Source organism: Carlito syrichta, unplaced genomic scaffold (assembly GCF_000164805.1).
Source record: "Carlito syrichta isolate Samal-C Ts95f unplaced genomic scaffold, Tarsius_syrichta-2.0.1 Scaffold288844, whole genome shotgun sequence".
NCBI lineage: Eukaryota > Metazoa > Chordata > Mammalia > Primates > Tarsiidae > Carlito > Carlito syrichta.
The window spans coordinates 430435-450739 of record NW_007232940.1 but is presented as its reverse complement, the minus strand read 5'-3'; the positions used below and the strand labels follow the sequence as shown (position 1 = coordinate 450739).

Below are 20305 nucleotides of genomic sequence, written 5' to 3'. Positions count from 1 at the left end.
AATAACTATTTGAACTTTCTTTTGAGAAATTAAGATTTTAAAATTTATGAACAAAGATTTTCACTGCAGTGCTATTTCAAAATAGTAACAATTTAAAACAACCTAAACATTCAACAATAGGAATATGATTAAATAAATTTTGATATGCCTACTCAAACTAATGTTATATACAGTACTCTAAAAGTCTGAAAATAAAAGGCTTATGAGTATACAAAATTTCCTTATTAAAAGGTTAATTGAAAAATGAGGATGCAAAGTAATATCTATATAAAAGTGATCACAAATATATAAAAAATTCAAAGAAAATAAGGCTTTTGATATCTTTATCTTAGAACTATGAGTATTTTTTCTATCAGTCAATATTTTTGATTTTTTGTAGTAAACAAATTATTTATAATCAGGAATAATAAAGATGTTTCTTTCATGGAAAACTTGATACTGGTATATACAGCAGAAGCACTGTCACCCCTCTCTATAACAGAGTAACTGACTAATATCCACAGCATTCTGAAAAATCCTAGTTAATAGATTCCTTTCAACTGAGTTGTTAACCAAAAGTCACAGTAGTATATTTTCCCAAACCAGTTAATGTCCATTGTATTAGTAATTGAAATTATGTAAAATGGTAAAATATTATGTAACTAAATTAAATATGAGTGTGGAAAATCATTTCCTTAAAATGACACAATAAAGATAAATTGCTAAAAGAAGTGCTGTCAAATTAGTTGTGGGTGGATAGTATTAGAAAATATTGGGGAAAAATAAAAATCTAGGATTTTGCATTCAGACTATCATACAAATGTCTTTAATCTTTTTCTTCAAAGAATAAGAAATAAAAAATGGTTTTCACCTATATAATTAGTGTGATTTGTACAAGAAAGATAAATGAATGGATCCCTAGATAGCATATATAAGATCGAGGTGAAGATCTCTAACTTCTACCAAAAATGTAATATTTGAATGTATATTTATATGTTCTAAGCAAAAGTATAATGACAAAACGGTGAATGCTTGAATCAACTTTTTAAATAAACACATCAATTATTGGTCCTCAGTGGTCAAATAAGACAGCATTTACTGCACATTATGTATATATATATATTTTTTTCTTTATTATGCTACAATCAAGTATATATATATACACACACATATATATGTTACTTCTAATCATATATGTAAGTTGTAATTTATTTAAGAAATGATGCTACATATGTATGCATTTAAGAAATGATTTTGTTAAATCTATGCTTGCAAGGGAATATATGTATGCATAAGTATCTATATATGTATATATGTATGAGTCTGCATACATATACTATATATATATAATGAAATTAACTACTCTACTGCTTGACTGAATCATGCAATCATGCAATAGACCTTTCATAAGAAAATAATTTAGCAAACTAAAAGTGTGAAATTAAACTTAGCAACAATGACCACGGTGTGTGTAGGCACCATAGTTCTGGTTGAAAGCATCTTGTTTAACTTACTGTTCCTTTACCCTTATCAGCAATGGCCAGAGCCAAGGAATTTCTTGTTTAGACATCCTAAGATTCACTTTCTAGTGGGGTTCAAGCACCTAAACTTAAAGCACTTAGTACAAAAGCACAATTTACAACCAACTCAGAAGTTTGCCTAGGAACACTTCAGTTGGTCCAAGTTTTGAAAGCTTTTAGTCTTTCTTTACATTTTAAAAGAAAGACTAAAAGCTTTCAAAATGTTTACAGATAACGTTTTAATCTAATTTCATTTGTATTCTGCTATCTAATATGTCTGTAACACACACACACACACACACACACACACACACGTTCCAACTGAAATGTAAGGCATACCTGCAGTTCCAGAGAGTTCCACACTTAAGGTGCGTTCAATAGTCTTGTTCTCAAATGGGGAACCCTTGGGGTCACTGGAAGATATGGCACATTTATAAAAACAAACTGAAATGGAGTTGCTGTAGCCAAATGTATTAGAACCCCCTTCCCTTTCTGAAAATGTTTACATTTCTTAATACTTACTTTGGTGACTCTGGGGTCAGAGGAAGAGATAAAGTTGTTGGTTTGGCTAAAGGAAAGAAAAGAAACTAATTATGAAAGATTGAGTATTTTTCAGATTTCTTTTCTTTATACTACAATCAAATTGAAAACACAACCAGGGAACTGGAAAACTAAGGAAATCTCTGAATATTGGATCAAAGACAGATAAGAGTCCTTTATGCTAAAACAAATTCCAAACATTTGCATCAGTAAACTATCATTTGAAAGCACACACAAAAACAGAACTTTTCCAAAAATGAACCATCCCTGTTAAGGATACAAAATTTGCATCATAGTATCAGAAAGAAATAATGTTTTCTGTTTTAATTTGGAATACAGTACACGGTTTGTTTAGACAAGAAAAAAGCAGAGTAACTATAAGGCGACAGAACGTTATGAATATTCAGTTGATTTTACTCCTAAAATGTATAATTTTATATCTAGCCCTGAGAATAGGTTATTTCTATGAGGCCAAAGCTCAAGCAATAACTATTCCACTCACTGAAAATTAATTGAGAGATTATGGCAAATTGTAGGCAGTGACCCAGATGGTCTAAAAGGAGTTTAGATCCCCAAATCTGATAGGCAACTAAAGTAAGATACCATATTTATCAGTTGAGACATCTAAATACTGGCAAAGAGAGTTCACTACTTCCTTTTGTGATTTTTTAAATCTTGCCTCTTACAGAAGGCATTTCCCAATGAGAAATAAACTTAGAATATAAATCCATGTATTGTGTGTGTGTGTGTGTGTGTGTGTGTGTGTGTGTGTGTGTGTGTGTGTGTATACATGAAAGGAAACCCCCCAAAACCTCAAATTTATTTATAAAAAATTGTATATTTATTCTTACATGTCTAAACTTCAGTTGTCTTCACATTGGTGCAACACACTTATTGAGATGCCTTTCCTACTGCTCAAAACAGTTTGTGAACTCATCAATTTTTTTTTTTTTTTAGTGCTTCTGCTGTTTTTGTTTCACCTCTTCCACATTGACAGAATGTTTCCCTTTGAAGACTTTATTTTATCCGGGGAAACAAAAAATAGTTGGTCAGAGGGAGATTGGGTGAATAGGGAGGGTGAGGCATGGGGTCATTCCAATTTGGTCAAAAATTGCTGAACACTCAGTGTGGTGTGGGCAGGTTGTTCATGTAAATCACCCATCATGAAAATGGGCAAACACGTTGAAAGCATCTCCAAAAATACATTTACTGAAGCCTAGCGCAGCCTCTCACAACACTACCTGGTACACTGATGCTGATGGGTCCTTAAAACATTCACCTAGTGAAGGAAGCCTGTATTACAAGGGGCCTGCCCTCCAAAGAAAAATTCAGTTTGTTTGTTTTTTCTTTTTGTTCCCTCCTTGTATGACCTTATCTATGGAGATATGTTTATATGTATGTAGGCTTTAAGCCAGTTTTTTCTCATTAAAAAATCCGCTTTCAAAAGTACAAGAAGTATTTATGTAATGAAAATTATGGAGTCGAAACCAAAAAGGTCTTTAGAATAAAATTTCTTATTTTATGGGTGAAGAAACATAGACCCATAGATGCTGAATGATATTTCCAGAGCCACAAAGCTAGCTACTCACAGTTAGCCAAGCATCTCTTTTCTTTTCCCATTATCAAAAGAATTACATTCAACAGATTTTAAAGTAAATTAAGTAACACCAGTAATGAAGGTCCTTTGACATGTGAAAATATTATTTATGTCCAAATTAGCCTAAAATTAGGTACTCTACTTGAATAAATGGTATTCACATATTTAATTTGCCGATTTAGATTTTGTTTTTAAACAATTGAATGGAGTATCATCTATCTAATGTGCATCCAGAAATATGAAGCTCGTGATGTCTTCTACAAATTCGGTACATTCATTGATTGGCTTCTTCATATATAAGATAAATGAACTGATTTTACATTAATTTTTTAGTTATGTCTAATATAATGAGCCTTTCACCAAAAAATACATTTATTAATAAATGTTACTAACTTCTAGGGTACTCAACCAATTATCAGGATAATTCATACAGGTTCTTTAGAAAATATAACCAGATATGAACTATGTTATGTCACACAATAAATATTTACTAAAAATCAGTCACTGAAATTCCAGTTTTCAAGAAGGAGGGTAAGCTATCTGAAATTCTCAAAGGAAGACACTCAACATTCTGATAGGTACAGGCAAGGCTAAGGAGAGGAGGAATAGGCAACAGTCATAGTTAACAGGTCCAAAGGCAAATAGGAAATGAGAATCATATGGCACAGTCCCCAAACCACATATAGAATCTAATCCCTGAATAAAACAAGGCTCTCAGACATCACCCCAAGAGGAGTGCTGATATGGTTTACTGAAAGTGTAATCCACATTGTTCCACTGGCTGGTAGGATCCTTGAGGGCAGGAATGTATCTTTTTCATGCAGATCATGGTATGAATGTATTAGGTATCATCGATAAATGCATTAGGGAATGAATGAATAAATCAATAAACAATGACGCACCCCAAAGTCTAGACAATTATCCCAAGGGATGAAAAGTAGCCTGACTCCACAATACTACAACACATTAAGAAAGGTAACTTCAGTAGATTCTTCCAGTTATCTCTAGTTATTCATATGTTTCTGACTTTTTTATTTTAAGTACTAATGTAAATAACCTTCAAAGCTGAGCATTTATTGGTTATTAATAACTAGCAATATTTCATTGCTTTTAAAAAGACCTTTCATGACTACAGGATTTATTTTTTCCTCAACAGACTTTGCTCTGGTATGATAGGCCTTTAATGCTGTACTCATCTAAAGAAAAATTCTTCCGAAGGCCTACTTAATTCTTCATCACCATGATTTGTAAAAGTTTGCAGTATATATTTACTGGTGAGTGGATTTAAAAAGTTAAAAATCTCAAAATTCAAAAGGACCAACAGCAACAACACAAAAGAGCTTTAAAATATGTGCTCCTGGGCAGGGGTCATGGATTACATGGTTTCATTGAGCTTAGGACTTTAAATTCAGCTCCAGAAGATAAATGCATGATCAGGAAAAGGTGGAGAGCAGCCCAGTGAATTATTCCGTTGGCTTACTAAAACAAGCCCGGCCACCTTCCCTTTACCTCAGGCTTTCAGCACCAATGAGGCCCACAGCACAGTGGTTTTGCCCCAGGAAAAACTGTTCCAGGGTTTGTGAGGAGGGTTCAATCAGGGCAAAGAAAGCCTTAAGAGAATGTGGTCCATTTCGCTAAGTGTATTTTCCCAAACTGACAGAAAGCGATGGACAGTGAACTGGAGATATCTACCAGGGAAAACTTAATGGAGAGTCAACTTAAAACATTAAAGGAAGGTTCCTGAAAATCCTGAGCTAGTGGTGAGGTGGCAATGAGGGAAGAAAATAAAAAACACTGGGAAAGAAAATACTCATCAAAATCAACAGCAATAACAGCATACCTACATGAATTAATCATGGTTCGAAACAGGGATCGGGGCTACCGCTCTGCAGCTAAAAGGGGAAGTTGGGAAACAAAAGGAAAAAAAAGGTGGATGTTTAAAATTGCTCTCTTAGAATATGCCTACTTCTGCTACAAGGTTAGAGTAGAGTTAAAGTAGAAGCTGGCAAAAGCTACTTTCAACGAGTTCTTTTTGGGCTTTTAAGATGACAACATTTTGAGGAGGAGGAGCCAAAAAGAAAGAAAATTTTATCTCTGTCAAGAGAGGTTTTCCCCAAATCACTCTGATCTGCCTCAGAGATATCAGCCTTCTAGCGATGTATGGGGATAATAAAAATCAACCCAGATGTTTAGTTGAATCTAGGCAGTTTTTTAAAATAAATGGAAATTTTAAAAAATCAAGAATTTCCACATCCTTATTTACAAAATAAAATCTGTGAGCATAGCATGTGGTCTTATAAAAGAAGAAGGAGAAGAATGCACTTAATAATCAAGAGAGGCTGCATAAATGCTATTTACTACTTCTTAAGGTATATACAGCAAATCAATGATGCCTCATTCTTCCCATTACTGGAAGAGAAAAAATAAAAGCTCCTTAATGAATTGGTTAGCCCAGCTTGCACATAACTTCAATTATCTCAGCAACTCAGAAATTCATATAAACCTCGTGTGTCGGTGCAATCCCTCCTCACCTGGCTAACATTTCAGGTGTCTTCTGGTGATTGTGAATTAAACTTCCAATCAGCTGAATAGGATATGTTCAACCTGTGGCCAAGGAAGGATTTTTTTCCCCCCCTCTATAATAAAGTGCTGAATTCTCTTTCCACAGAGAGACATCGATGGGATAGAGGCGAGAAGTTTGTGCATTCTCAGACCTCCTGCATGAGCTTCCTTTGCCTCTGGCGCCCTCACCATCAGCTCAGTTTTTTTGGTCCCCAGCCTACCTTGTAAATGTTGCGACTGCGATTGCGTGTGGGACTTCTTTTTGGAGGTGCATTTGTCTCTGCTGCTGTTTCTGTTCTCTGTGGGTTTTGTGTGAGGAGGGTCATCGTTTGTGGTCAGATACTTGAGAAGCTCTGAGCAGGGACGTCTTTGTGGCTTTTGCTGTTGACAAATACTCTTTGCTTTATTGCTCCATGAATTCTCAGTCTTAAAAACAAGGCATAAAGAAAGCTAAAATTAGTGAACTGAACCTTATCAGAATGGATATAGGTTTTCTGAAGAGATGGGATTTTCAATGAAGTGTTCAGTCTAAGTGTACTAGATCTATGAGCTGTGAATAATTGTTTGCAGAACAAGAAAAGAAAATTACATTTAAAATTCCTAAATGACATTTATGCAGCTTTTTATTTCATTTCTCCTACATTTCAATGTTCCTAGTCAGCAACATGTAACTAACAAGACCCGACAGCGCCTTTACTGTGAATAAAAAAAATAAGCTGGTTTAAACCTTAATTTGCCGCTGATTGCTGAAGCCCAGTACTCACAACTCTCTTAAGTACCCCTTAACGCTCCGTTTTCACTCACAGTGAATGGCAAGACAAACATTGCTTAATGCAGCCCGCTAACCGAATTATGGCATTGCCAGCATTTCTTCCAATTAATGGCAGAGATAGATCCTTTGTGGTGATTCCAAAAGCAATCTTTCTCAGGTTAGACAGCTGGCAAAACAGCAATCCTGCATCTTAAAGTTGCTCTTCGATAATATCAGCCTATCAGCAAATTTTACTGGAGCCCCACACTGCTGCATGTATCAATAAAGTGGGCAAGGACTAACAGACGGTGGCACTTCCGTTTCAGAAATCCTAAGACAAGGAGTAAATGAACTCTGCCAGTTTTAAAAAGTTCGAGTGCTGTTGGAACCCCATTTCATTACATGTTTCACCATCATGACGCAGATGCGGGTCCCAGTTGAATTAATACATATAAACCTATTGTTCGTTTTACAGCCCCCAGCAAAATCTCTCTGTTACTACCCCCCCATTAAAAAATTTACATGTGTACCTTAACAACTGCTGGGTTTGTTCTGATCCTGTGATTGTGGTTTGCATGGTTCTGGGTACTGAGACCACTGCATTCATTATAACTTAGCTGAGTGTTGGCCGGTGCCAGTAAGAGCTTCTTAAGCTAGAAACATTATCAGGCAAGGAAAAAAGCAAGAAAAGTTAGGCATCTTTTAAGCATTAGAGTAAATTATTGACATTTTCAATGTAATTAATTAGATTCATAAAAACTAATTCTATCACTTTAATTGTATCACACGTTATCACTAAAGAAAACATTTTTTAGAAGTAGGAAAAAGTTTGGCATTGCACTACCAACTATTAAAGTATTTTTTTCCTTCCAATTCTATTTCTAGAATTGTATGCATAAGAATAAAAATGCAAATATGCCAATTATTATACAATTCATTAAAGTAAAAAATACAAGGAAAAAAGCCCCTAAATATCCAACCATAAGGGACTGCTTCATAAATTGGACTTAATATTGTCTACTTAATTTTAAAAAGATAAAGCAAAAAGATCTTCCTAAAACAATCTCTAAATCTCAGCCATATAAGAAAAGTTGCCTTGCTAAAAGAAGACATGGGAATGGGAGGTGGGGAGAAATACACACTTTCTCCTCAAGAACCCAAATAAATCAAGTGGCAATAAATGAAAGATTTTTGATGATGCTTTGAAACATATAAGCAGATAAATTTATTGATTCAAAAAATGGGATAAAAGCATGACTTTCACTGATTTCAGAAATGAAATGTAAAAAAAAATTTTTTTTTAAGTATGTAAGGAGGAGATATAGTCCTGGTCTGTACATCAAATGTGAGTTCTGTCACAGGCAAAGCATTTACTGTCTCTTGACCTCTGTTTCTTCATTCTTGACTGAATGACCCTCAAGGACCTTTTTGTCCTGACATGTAGTATGTGTCTGACTCAAGAACTTCTCCCAATTGAACAAATCGTGTAGCTGAAAACAATAGTATCAATGTAAAGAAATCATGGAACTGGACAGTAAAACCAATGGCACTGACAATTGGAGAATAAATAACAATTCCTTATGAGATATTCTCCTCTATATTCAGAAACCTCAAAATGTAAAGGAATACAAGTAGGGTCTCCATATGTTCACATGGAGTCTCTTTAACATTTAAAAACTTAGAGCTATGAGAAAAACAACCTTTAAATGACATACCAAAGCACATGATTAAAGTTTGGAGGACTGCATTCCATAATTCACACATGCTCTTATTACCAGATTTATAGCAAATGACAAATGGCTACCATAGATGAGAAGGTAAACTGTGTCTTAGAACTAATAAAATTCTGGTCAAGTACTGCATTGAAAAGAAAATTCACTCTTCACTGCCAACAAATTCAGTCATCATTGCTGACCATAAATTTAACTTACTTCGGCTGCAAATGTGCTATTATTTTTCAATCTTCATAAGAAATATGGATCCAAAGTTTTAAAATATGGCATACCCCTTGATCTACCAATTTTAAGACTGTTGCATAAGAATAAAAATGCAAATATTTATTCAATTATTATACAATTCAAAATAGTAAAAAATAGAAGGAAAAAACTAAATTTCCAAGCATAAGGGATAATGTTTAATAAACTAGAACATCTCCTGACAATAAAATACTGTGTAACCATTAAAAATTATGCATATGGCCGGGCTTGGTGACTCAGCCTGTAATCCCGCGCTTTGGGAGGCCTAGGTGAGTGGATTGCCTGAGCCCACAGGTTCGAGACCTGCCTGGGCAACTTGGCGAGACCTCATCTCTACAATAAATCAAAAATTAGCTGGGCATGGTAATGTGCACCTGTAGTTCCAGCTACTTGGAAGACTGAGGTGGAAGGATCGCCGGAGCCAGTAGGTCAAGGCTGTGGTGGCCAGGAGCGGCCACTGCACTCCAGTCTGGGCGACAGAGTGAGACTCAACTCAAAAAAAAAATTATGCATATATTTAAAAGTTTGCCAATATGTTCATAATATATCTTAAAAAGAGATTTTAATCAATTTTTTAAATATTAGAAGTTATTTGAAATCACAGTTGAACTTTCAGTCTCTTCTTCTTAGCTGTCTATATCTTCTAAGTTTTCATCATGAATATAAATAATACTAAGAAAGATAAATACACACATACAGCAAAAGACAGTTAAAAAACAACTGCAATAGGACTACATGAAGACTTGTATTATCAACACTTTTAAAGAGCAAATCATTTGCAACTCTCAGTGTGCTTAGGGATTGTTTTGGCAATCAGTCTAAATTAAAAATCCAAACCTTATTGTTACTACATCATATCCATGCAGCGGATAGCCAGAGGCAACTCCAATTCCTGTTAAACAGTAGGAAGGGTTCTTACTAGAGACGGTTCTTCTGCCTCCTGAGGCGGAGGGGTGCCGTCAGGCATGGAGGAAGGACTAGCCTCGTTGTCAGTGGTCACGTCTCCATCTGTCAGCGCATCAAATGAGGGCAATCCGTCTTCATCCACAGGGAGACTGTCCAGTGTCTCTGTGAGGACTGCTAGCAAGTTTGCTTCATTCTCTTCATCTATCTTCTGCAAAAACAGAAAAAAAAAAAAAAAAAAACAGAAGACGTGAGTTGACATTGGGAGGTAGATAACACTATTAATCAACATAGGCTGAATATGTTTAACCAAATGAATGAACTGTACATGAAATCTTGAATACCCGTTCCAGAACACAAAGATCATGTCTTTCTCAAACTCCAAATTAATGTTTGGTCCAAATTACACAATTAATGAATACCTCTATTATACTCATTTCTGATTATTGAGCTGTTATGTCAGTGTGAAAACTGCTGTATAGCATTCTAGCAGGGTGTGGTAGCTCACGACTGTAACTCCATCACTTTAGGAGGTTAAGGTGGGAGGATAGCCTGAGCCTAGGAGTTACAGACAAGTTTGGGCAACATAGTGAGATACCATCTTAAAAAGTAAAAAAAATTAGCCAGACATGGTAGTGTACGCCTGTGGTCCCAGTTATGTGGGAGGCTGGGGAGGAAGGATCTCTTGAACCCAGGTGGTTGAGGCAGCAGTGAGCCATGATGGTACCACTGCACTCTAGCCTGGGCGACAGAGTGAGACTCTGACTTGAAAAAACAAACAAACAAACCAAAAACAAACAAAAACAAAAAAACAAACAACTGCATAGGATTCTGTCTTGTTCATGGACATTTTCCACATGCTCGTGTCTTCTTTCCTTAACTAAATAAGAAGATTTAGAGAGTCTCAGGCTTGACAGAATTTTAACCACTGTATATTTCATCTTCAGACATAGTGTTTGAATCTCTTGTATAACATAATGCCTCATAATATTTAGATAACCCTCTGGATGCCAAAGAAACTGAAACGATATACCAAGAGCAACTACACACCTTCATGGTTTCAATTATAATCTCACCACTGAACATTCCAAAATCATATTTTTATTTCAGTCCCTGATACCTCTCCCGATTCTAGTCATAAATCTCTAACTACCTACAGGAAATTTCTACCTTACAATAGCCCTTCATTTCCAAAGGCCAAACTTTAGACCTTTCACAAGAAATCTGCTTTTTTTTAAAATTATGTATTTATTTATAATAGAGTTGTGGGATAGGGATACAAGTGAGGATTTACTACGTGTCAGTTGCATGCAGGTGAAGTTCCAGCTTCTAGGTGACGCTCACTCCCCCTAGTTAGTAGACCAGGCATTTTTGTGTTGTCATGTGAGCCCTGCCCTTCTCTCTCCCTCCTTCTGTCTCTCCCTCCCCTAACAGTGCCCAGTGACTGCCAATCCCACCCTTGTGTTCACCCTTGTCTCACTTATGAGTGAGAACATGCAGTATTCGATTCTTTGTTTCTGTGATAGTTCACTTAGTACGATGGTCTCCGATGGTCTCCAACTGTATCCAGTTGCTGCAAAGGTCATAATTTTGTTCTTTATGACTGTGTAACAGTTCTTCAGACTTAAAGTCTAGTACTACCTTGACTCCTCTTGATCTGGTCAGTCACTAGGTAGAGTCTTACTTATTGATGTCTTTTAAGTGCTTTCACTTCTTGTGGCCAGGAGTACTATTCGAGTACACCACAACTTTAAGGGGGAATTCTACAAATATATTCTAACTCATGTTCCCAACTCCCAGACTCATTTTCACCAACACACCCAGAAATCAAATCTTCAATCATTCATTCCACACACATTTTTGAACATCTGCTTTGTGCCAGGACCATGTGACTTGTTGGAGATACAAAGTGAAACAAGACAAAACTCTGCGCTTCCGGGAACTCTCCAATAGAAGCGAAGAACCCATAAACAATGTATTATGAAAGATAACACTTATTTCACTACTCTGTACAACAAGGTTCAAGGACTTCCAAACACACACCTTGTTAACAGGACCATGTGTTATATTCTATGCACATGGACAAACAGTTCCAGCAATGGGCACATGGCACAGAAAGTAAATGATTGCTTGCTGAATATTTGTTGACCTGTATTTATTGCCAACAATACCTTCTGTGCAGATCACTTTCTTTTTCTTCTTTTAGCACTTCACATTGTTTGTCCAATGTTACCCGCTTCCAAAGTCTTCTTTAATACGTTCTGTATGCTATGACATTAACAACATGGGCTAAATTATCCCACACAGGGTTTATTACAAAATGCACCTAAGCCGCCGACATCTAATGAAGCCAGCAGTACCCACACTTCCCTTCTCTCTAGCACTGAACTCCAGTTAATTGACCTGACAAAATTACAAGAATCACAGAATAAGACAGCTAATCAGAAAATCAAATTGTATTACTAGAGGAATTAGGCAGGCCTTTATTACGTATACATTCTATTTTCACACAAAAATTGTTTTCCCTCACTACTGATCAGTTTCCATCCAGGAGTAAAACTAGATCTCTTTCTCTTTCAGATTCAAGAGGTCGAGAAGAACCATTTGTACTCACAGGGGACTTAATTGGCATTTTTTTTTTTTAATATTTGCATAGTGCATTCTCCTAATATCTCTGGATCTGAGATTGTGAGTCAAGTTGTTTGGGCACAATGTGGTGGGACAAATGCATAAAGTTTAAAACCCTAATTAAACTTGGTAAATCCTAATCAGAAGGGGTAAACTGCTAACTTCAAAACGGTACCACCTACTTCTCAAAACTGACCAATTCATTAAAATCCAAATTGTACAATTCAACAACTAAAGCTTACTGAACTCCTTCACGGCCTAATTCTTCATTCTAACTTCTTTCAACTGTGCCATTTGAAGTGCCTTGTCCATTTAATCCTAACAATAAAGATACTGAAATGATTTTCCCTTATCTTCAGCCCAGCATCATAATGTGGTGTCCAAAGATTTCAGTCACCCCTTTTTAGATTTTTCCATATACCAAAAACTAAAATTCAGGTTATTTAACTGTTCTGAATAAAATTATATTTAAATAAGGTGTATATTATTTTAAATCATCTCAAAATATTGAGAGTTACATTATTATAAATATATCTGTATTATCTTATAAAATAATGTTTGAAATTATATCAAACACACATGGACACACAGACACATACACACACTTTTAGTAAATTGGACATTTTTTCCAGATATCTCATTTTTCAAAAAGGCTCATTTCACTGAAGTCCGACAGTAGCTAAAAATATAATAATTGGGAATGTTTACCAATAAATGGATAATTTTATTTACCCCAATTTACATTTTGTGTTTGACTTTCTAGCAATACTACAAGCCACTACTTACTTTCAATCAGATAATACAATAGTGCCTTAGCTCAATCCCTAGCGTAAACAAACTATAATAATTCCAATCAAGTTAAAATGACAAAGAATACTTAAATTAACTAATTTTCTTCAATTTCTTAATGAGTCTTGGTGACTGTATACAAAATACAATGGCAGAAATATTGGAACTTGACAATGTCATAATTAACTTATATTAATAAGATCTGATTAAACCAACAACTATTTTAATTCTCCTCTATACTGGAGTCACAATGGGAGGGGAGGATTTATGTGATGAAAGATTAGCACAGCCTGTGTGTGTGTGTGTGTGTGTATGTGTGTGTGTGTGTGTGTATGTGTGTGTGTTGGAGTATGTGGGTAGGGAAGGTTACTATTCAAACTGTATCTACCAATAGGGTTGTAATAACTATTTATAGTCAATGTTCATTAGCAATGACTATTAAATATTTTTATGATTATCTCTGTATATGGATGACTCAGAGAGGTGCTCCAAGACTATTTATTTTAGTTAAGTTTTTCTTGAATTCAGGAAGGAAAAAAATGCTATTGCTTCAAATTATCTGTGTTTTTTTTAATCATAGAAGGCTGGGAAGAAAATTTGGTATTTACTGATGACACTTTGATAATGAAGATCAACAGACATTTCTATATGTAAAGTTGAGTGGACAGTGCCCCTCACTGTGGTAATTGCAATTAGTTTAGTATGAGTTTCAACCATCAAGTGCCCCAGAGAAGGCAATGCATGTGACAAAGAGGACTCTGTTAAACAATTAGTGTCACTTCCCATTATTGCTCCAGTCCCAATTTACAGAGCAAATAAATCAAAGTCACTGCTGATGAAGCATACTAGCCTACTAACATGTCTGTTCACAGGTGACAGGGTATGGAAACACATTAGTCAGTACAATGACATTGCAAGATAACCTTTCAAAGACTTGGCTCTGACACTGCTTTCTAATTGTCTGAAATTATTATTTTTACAAAAATATACTTCTTAGCTCCATCCAAGTTGGAAAAAAAAAAGAAAAGAAAAAGATATGCAGACAGAGGAGGAAAAAAATGGCAGATCACCAATTGGGTAGTGTTCTACAGCTGCGCAAACTAAGCTCAGCCTTACAGCTGGAAACAGAAGCAAAAGGAGAGTTAGAAAACAATCCAGTCGGCATTTCCACAGCTAAGCTCTGTGCCTATCAAACAGCATTTCCCACGGTGGGCGTCAACCTTGGGTTCTCCTTACACAGTGCAATTCTTCCAGCCTAAATAAAGGTTTCTGTGACTGTAACACCTTATTCTCTAAGGGCCCGCCAGGAAGAAATAAGGCACATCAACAAAAACTCATTCACAGTATAAAGAATTTCCAGTGGCAGATGATACACACATGCATTTATACTACTAACAGCCCAAAATTATATCTGCAACAACTCTTAAGCGATGCCAGGTCGTTAATAAATGATAGTTTGGAACAGCCAACAAAATGAGAAGGTTTATCACTGTTCTTTGGGACTGCTGGGTCTCTATATAACCTGTACCAGTCTGACATAATCTAAAAGCAACAGATGAAAGAAGGTAGGTTCTGCCTCTTCAGGTGCCCAGGGTCACCTCAAGATAAACTTCCTGGACCCAGGCTATCTTATCTGGGCCTTCCTCCTTTGTGAGCAGCTGGCAAAAGGATCTTTCAACTGGTTATACATCATGGGGCAGACAGTGCATTCAACTCACCCAGCTGCACATGGAGGGCAAATAAATCTACTAAATTAAGGAGGAGATAAGGAACTTGGAGATGCTAACCCACACCTGAAGGGAAAAATGCAGAGTGAAAACTGCATGTGGTATCCCAAAGATTTTTAAATGTAGGCTATTATGAAAGGACCATGCCCTGCTTATGTTGGTAATTTTTTTCTGCATCTTGTAGAATTGCAATTACACTCTGTGTCCCCAGATTCTCACACTCGCTTGATCTCTGTTTGATAAAAATAGTTTAATAGCCATTTAATCACAGCTTCATTATCTTGGCTCTCTTAATGCGAATTAGGCCAGGAGAATTCGCGCATCCTCATTATTCAAATCATCAATAAGAAGGAAACAGGGGGGTCTTCTTATCATTCATTATTCAGTTTCAGTATCTTAGGTACTGTTTACTCACAGATCAATCTATGTGAGAGGTCACTTAACTTCTCTGTGCCTCTATTTTTTATACAAAATTTTATGTGACTATTTGCCTAATTCCAATTATGGAATATTTTTGCACTCGTGTTTAATAGAAAGAAAAAGAGTTACTTAATAGGATCCTGAGAATTCTTTAAGAAGGTGTTCATAAACATTTCCAGTGTATATGCCCATCATCTTGATTACCCACATTTGAATTTCATTCTTTGAGCACGATCTACCACCGACTTTCAGCACTGGGCCAGCTTCCGCCAGATACCCAGCATGCCCCAGGCTTCCTCCTTGCCCCATCCTGCTGATTTGAAAACAGCTAATGAAGACAAAATTAACTCCTACTTTAAGTGAGTCCTAATTAGGAAGGGAAATCTGCTAGAGTAACATCTGGTAATGTATTCTGAAGCCAAATATAAATGACATTTTTGGATTATCCACTCTTTTGGATTATTTGTTCCACTAGGCCCCACCAGGAGTTCAAATAACTAAATGGGGAAGTAACTTTTATAATAGATTCAGGAGTTCAAATAAGAAATACAATTGACCATAGATGTTATTTTTCTGACTCTCCATACATAAAGCTCTGGATCTTGGTTTCATGTATAAATCGGAAAAAAAAATTGTGCACACATATAAATTTTGGTTTGAATGTGTGAAGTTTGATTGAATATTTGTAAGAAGCTGGATTCAAAATTAAAAAAAAAAACACTAAGATTTTCTTCTAAAATAAAATTTTAAAATAACAATCTGGACTAGACCACTGGAATGGAATTCAAATTGTTTACCTGTCTTTCTTTAACCCATTATAATTAGGACAAATACTACTTCACTGTTTGTTTCTCGAACAGATCCACTTGAAGTGGTCTGAGCTTTGCTGATAGATTGTTAATATTTCAAATACCCATTTTGAACAATTCTCTTTTCCTCCTCAAATTCTGTATAATCTACTGTGATTTTTCTTCTTTTATTCCTAAGTGTGGGGGCCCCAACAGGATGTCTGCCCCTTTCTCACATACCCAACCCCAAATGGATGAAATCTCACATGGAACTACATATAGGTATCTAGCTCCTACCCCTTTCAATAGGAGAAGTTCTTAAAATAACGCACTAACTTTCTTGTATCATATGGAATAAAGGGCCATAAATAAGAGATAGGTACTGGAAGGTGGGAAAAAATGACCTAAGAAGCCTCAAGCACATGTATGTAACAAAAAAACCATCAAGAAAATAAATGCCACCTTACATTACATCACACATTATACAATACTTTTGTATCTATTCATTTCTTACAAATGCCCCGAGAGTTAGCGTGTTCCTATTTTATTCCATAAGAGATAAGAACATTATGTGACAATGTATTTTGACCTGTTGGATGCCAAAGTTGCTGGAATTTAGGGGTTAGTCAAAAGAACACAATGTTTTGGGGTTTTTTTGTTGTTGTTGTTTTTGAGTTGGAATCTCACTCTGTTGCCCAGACTGGAGTACAGTGGCCACTCCCGGCCACTGCAGCCTCGACCTGCTGGGGCTCTGGTGATCCTTCCGCCTCAGCCTTCCAAGTAGCTGGAATTACAGGCATGCGCTACCACACCCAGCTAATTTTTTTATTTATTGTAGAGATGAGGTTTCACCAAGTTGCCCAGGCGGGTGTTGAACCCACGGGCTCAGGCAATCCACTCACCTCAGCCTCCCAAGGCGCAGGATTACAGGCTGAGCCACCGAGCCTGGCTGGGGTTTTTCTTGAGTTGAAGTCTCACTCTGTCACCCAGGCTGGAGTGCAGTGGCACGCATGCTCATGGCCACCCCAGCATCAACCCGCTGGGCTCAGGCGATCCTCTGGCTTCAGTCTTCCAAGTAGCCAGAACAACAGGTGCGCGCTACCACACACGGCTAATTTTTTGATTTTATTGTTGAGACGAGGTCTTGCCAACGTGCCTGGGCTGGTCTCAAATCCACAGGCTCAGGCAATCCACTCGCCTTGGCCTCCCAAAGTGCTTGGATTATAGGCTTGAGCCACCACACCCAGCCAAGAACACAAATTCTAATTTCATTGTCTGGGGAACATCACATGTACCTGCAAGTTCTTTGAAATATTATGATGTAAATTGGCTAATACTTACCACAGCCTCCAACACCCACAAGTTTACATTTCAAGTTCACATGTTTAAGCCAGAATCTATGTATATGTACATCTAAATGTCTTGAGTGTATTCTCATATATTCAGTTATAGTTGACTACATCAAAATGTTTAATCAGCACATACATTCTTTCTCCCAGTTATCCATTCTAACTGAGGAAAGCAATGATAAAAAAAAAGAAGATAGTTTCTGTAATATTAAAATAAAATACAAGCAAAATTAAAGATTGCTCTCCACAGATACATTTAGACCTGTGGGAATCCATTAAATTCCCATTAATACGTATGTTCATATTTAAGCAGGCATAAAATTTATATTCACATCTCTACCCACATTCCATTCTAACTTATTAGCTTATAACACACATTTATGAGTTAATAAGCATGTATTGAATGTGTGAAATTTATTTTATTCTGGAAAGGTTACACGAGCTTAAAGTGTAAATACAGGTGCTCAGTACAAAGACCAAAAAAGTCCTGATTAATATATGCAAAATGAACTATTTCAGCGGGGGGAAGGAAAAGATGTTTCATGTCTACTTCTTCCAATGGGAAGAGTAAAGAACTGAGCTGTGCCATCAAGCAGGAAGCTTAATAGACTTGAAAAGAGTGAGCAAGCCACTGTACTTGTTATCAAGTTTAAACTAAGAGAAACTGGGCCCTTTGGAAACAACTCCAGAGTGAAAGTCAGAAGAATTTATCCTCATTCCGTTTCCACCACTAGCTAACTGTATGTCCTCAAGTGAAACAACTCAGCTCTCTGACTGCATTGCACGTTCTAGGATGACAATCCTACAGAGTTGTAACTGGCCTCAACAATGTTGGGTCACTGTTTTCACTCTTGTCACTTACCATTCCATTATCCCATTATCTCACCTTATAAATCCCATTATCAACACAAAAGACTAAGGGGTCCTTATAAAACCTGTCATACTTTACCCCTCTTATGACCAAACCCTCCGTGGCTTCCCAAGTTTCTGTGAATAAAAGTCAAAATCCTAAGAACGACTTACAAGCCTAGTATTGTCGTATAATTCATAATCTAATGCAGAACACTTGAGAGTGAGAGGGAATACTAGAAATAATCAACTACTCATGCCTAACCCAGACTATCTCAGGCTAATTGTGGTGTATGGTTATCCTACACTTGGCCAGCATCATCTGACCCTGATGACACTCCATTTATCTGTCTGAATCCTTCCCAATCACTCCAAACTCCCCACTAGCCCACAAAAATGTCAGGCATTCTCCCATCTCAAGGCCTTTGCACTTGCTGTTTTCTCTGTCTAGAAGGCTCTTCTGCCAGATGGCCACATGGATTGCCCTTTCATACCTTCATTTACTCAAATGTCACCTTCTCAGTGTGACATTCCCTTCTATTCTGAACACACTCTATACCCCCTCCCTAGTTTATTATGTCTTTATTACTTATCTCTAACAACTCTCTATATATTTTGGTAATTTATTTTATTCATGGAATATCTAAAATAGAATCTCCATGAAGCATATCTGGTTCTTGTTGTGACACTTAGCATATAGTAGATGCTTAATAAAAATGAGTAAGAATAGTAACTAAAAAGTCTAGTCAGTTCTAAAAATATGAGATTACGTGACTTTTCTTTCTTCTTTTGTTGTTGTTATTTTTTTTTCTGTCATTGCCACCTCCTCCCACCCCCAGCAGACATATAGTCTTAATAATGTTTCACTTAGACTATGACTTAAAATGATCTTGCGCTCATTTCATGTATACCAGCTGATAGGCCAGGCAAGCAGCCAATATATTCTTAGTAGGAAAGAAAGAAATGAAAACAGCTACAACCATGAAGGGACTAATTTTGAAATTGACCCCCATGCATTGAATCTATAGGAGTAAATGTAATGCCCATATTTTGTAAGAGAAGGGGCTTGTATGAGTCTTATAAATGCAGAGTAATTTACCCCAGCTCTGTTGTTTGGAAGGATACTGGAACACAGCATCAAGCAATCAATTTGAAAACATCTTTAAAGAGTCAGGATGGTTTTGTGAAGAGAAAATTATGCCAGGCAAACTTACCATCAGACCATGCAGGGGTGTCGGCTCACTAATCAAGAGAAAACAATTGATATATTCTATCTGGACTAAAGTGAGCCTCTCTATCCCATACCATATAAGACACTCAAATACTAGCTGGGAATATATATCAACCTTAGGCAGAGGCTTTTAAACAGTGTTTCATGGAACCCTGGACATTAGAACAGTTGCCATAAGATGGATTATAAATATTGCAGTATATATTTTGTGCACTTATATAATTGAATGTATAACTGACATAACTTTTGTTTTGAAAAACACTCAAATGTGTGATTTATCTTATCAGAAACACATAAACACAGTAGAACCTACCACTGCATTAACCAGCCAAATTGAATAATTTTGTGTTGGTCTCAGGATTAAAAAAATAATCTTGAAAAGTGAGTGGGAACAGTTTAGAAGCTAGAGTCATTTAAGAATACTCATTTCTATGACGCAGGACTTTCTCAATCCTCTTCAAGGAAAACAAAGTACAAAATAATTAGTTGCTGAGATTGATGATGAGATACAAATCATGACCTTAAATCTCAACTTCACTTTTTTTCTGTTCATTTAAATCATGTCATAGTTCTCTTAGATAAATGATCTTTTAATAAAATAATAATAATTATTATTATTATTATAAATAGGAGTTGACCTTTACCGAAGGCTTCTTATACCTCTGATGTTGAGTTAATTACTTGGCATGCATTGCT

The 20305-nt window shown here is 36.3% G+C and overlaps 1 protein-coding gene across 5 annotated transcripts in view; it reads right to left on the bottom strand.

Moving 5' to 3' along the window:
* PPARGC1A (PPARG coactivator 1 alpha) overlaps positions 1–20305 on the bottom strand; it is a 462550-nt gene that overhangs the window by 32009 nt on the left and 410236 nt on the right. For all 5 annotated transcript variants that reach the window (XM_021710391.1, XM_008053899.2, XM_008053900.1 and 2 more), the window contains 5 exons: positions 9845–10039; positions 7480–7602; positions 6420–6624; positions 2022–2067; positions 1839–1912 (listed from right to left, as the gene is read on the bottom strand). In XM_021710391.1, coding sequence (XP_021566066.1) covers positions 1839–1912; positions 2022–2067; positions 6420–6624; positions 7480–7602; positions 9845–10039 — 643 coding nt within the window. The remainder of the gene's footprint in view (positions 1–1838; positions 1913–2021; positions 2068–6419; positions 6625–7479; positions 7603–9844; positions 10040–20305) is intronic.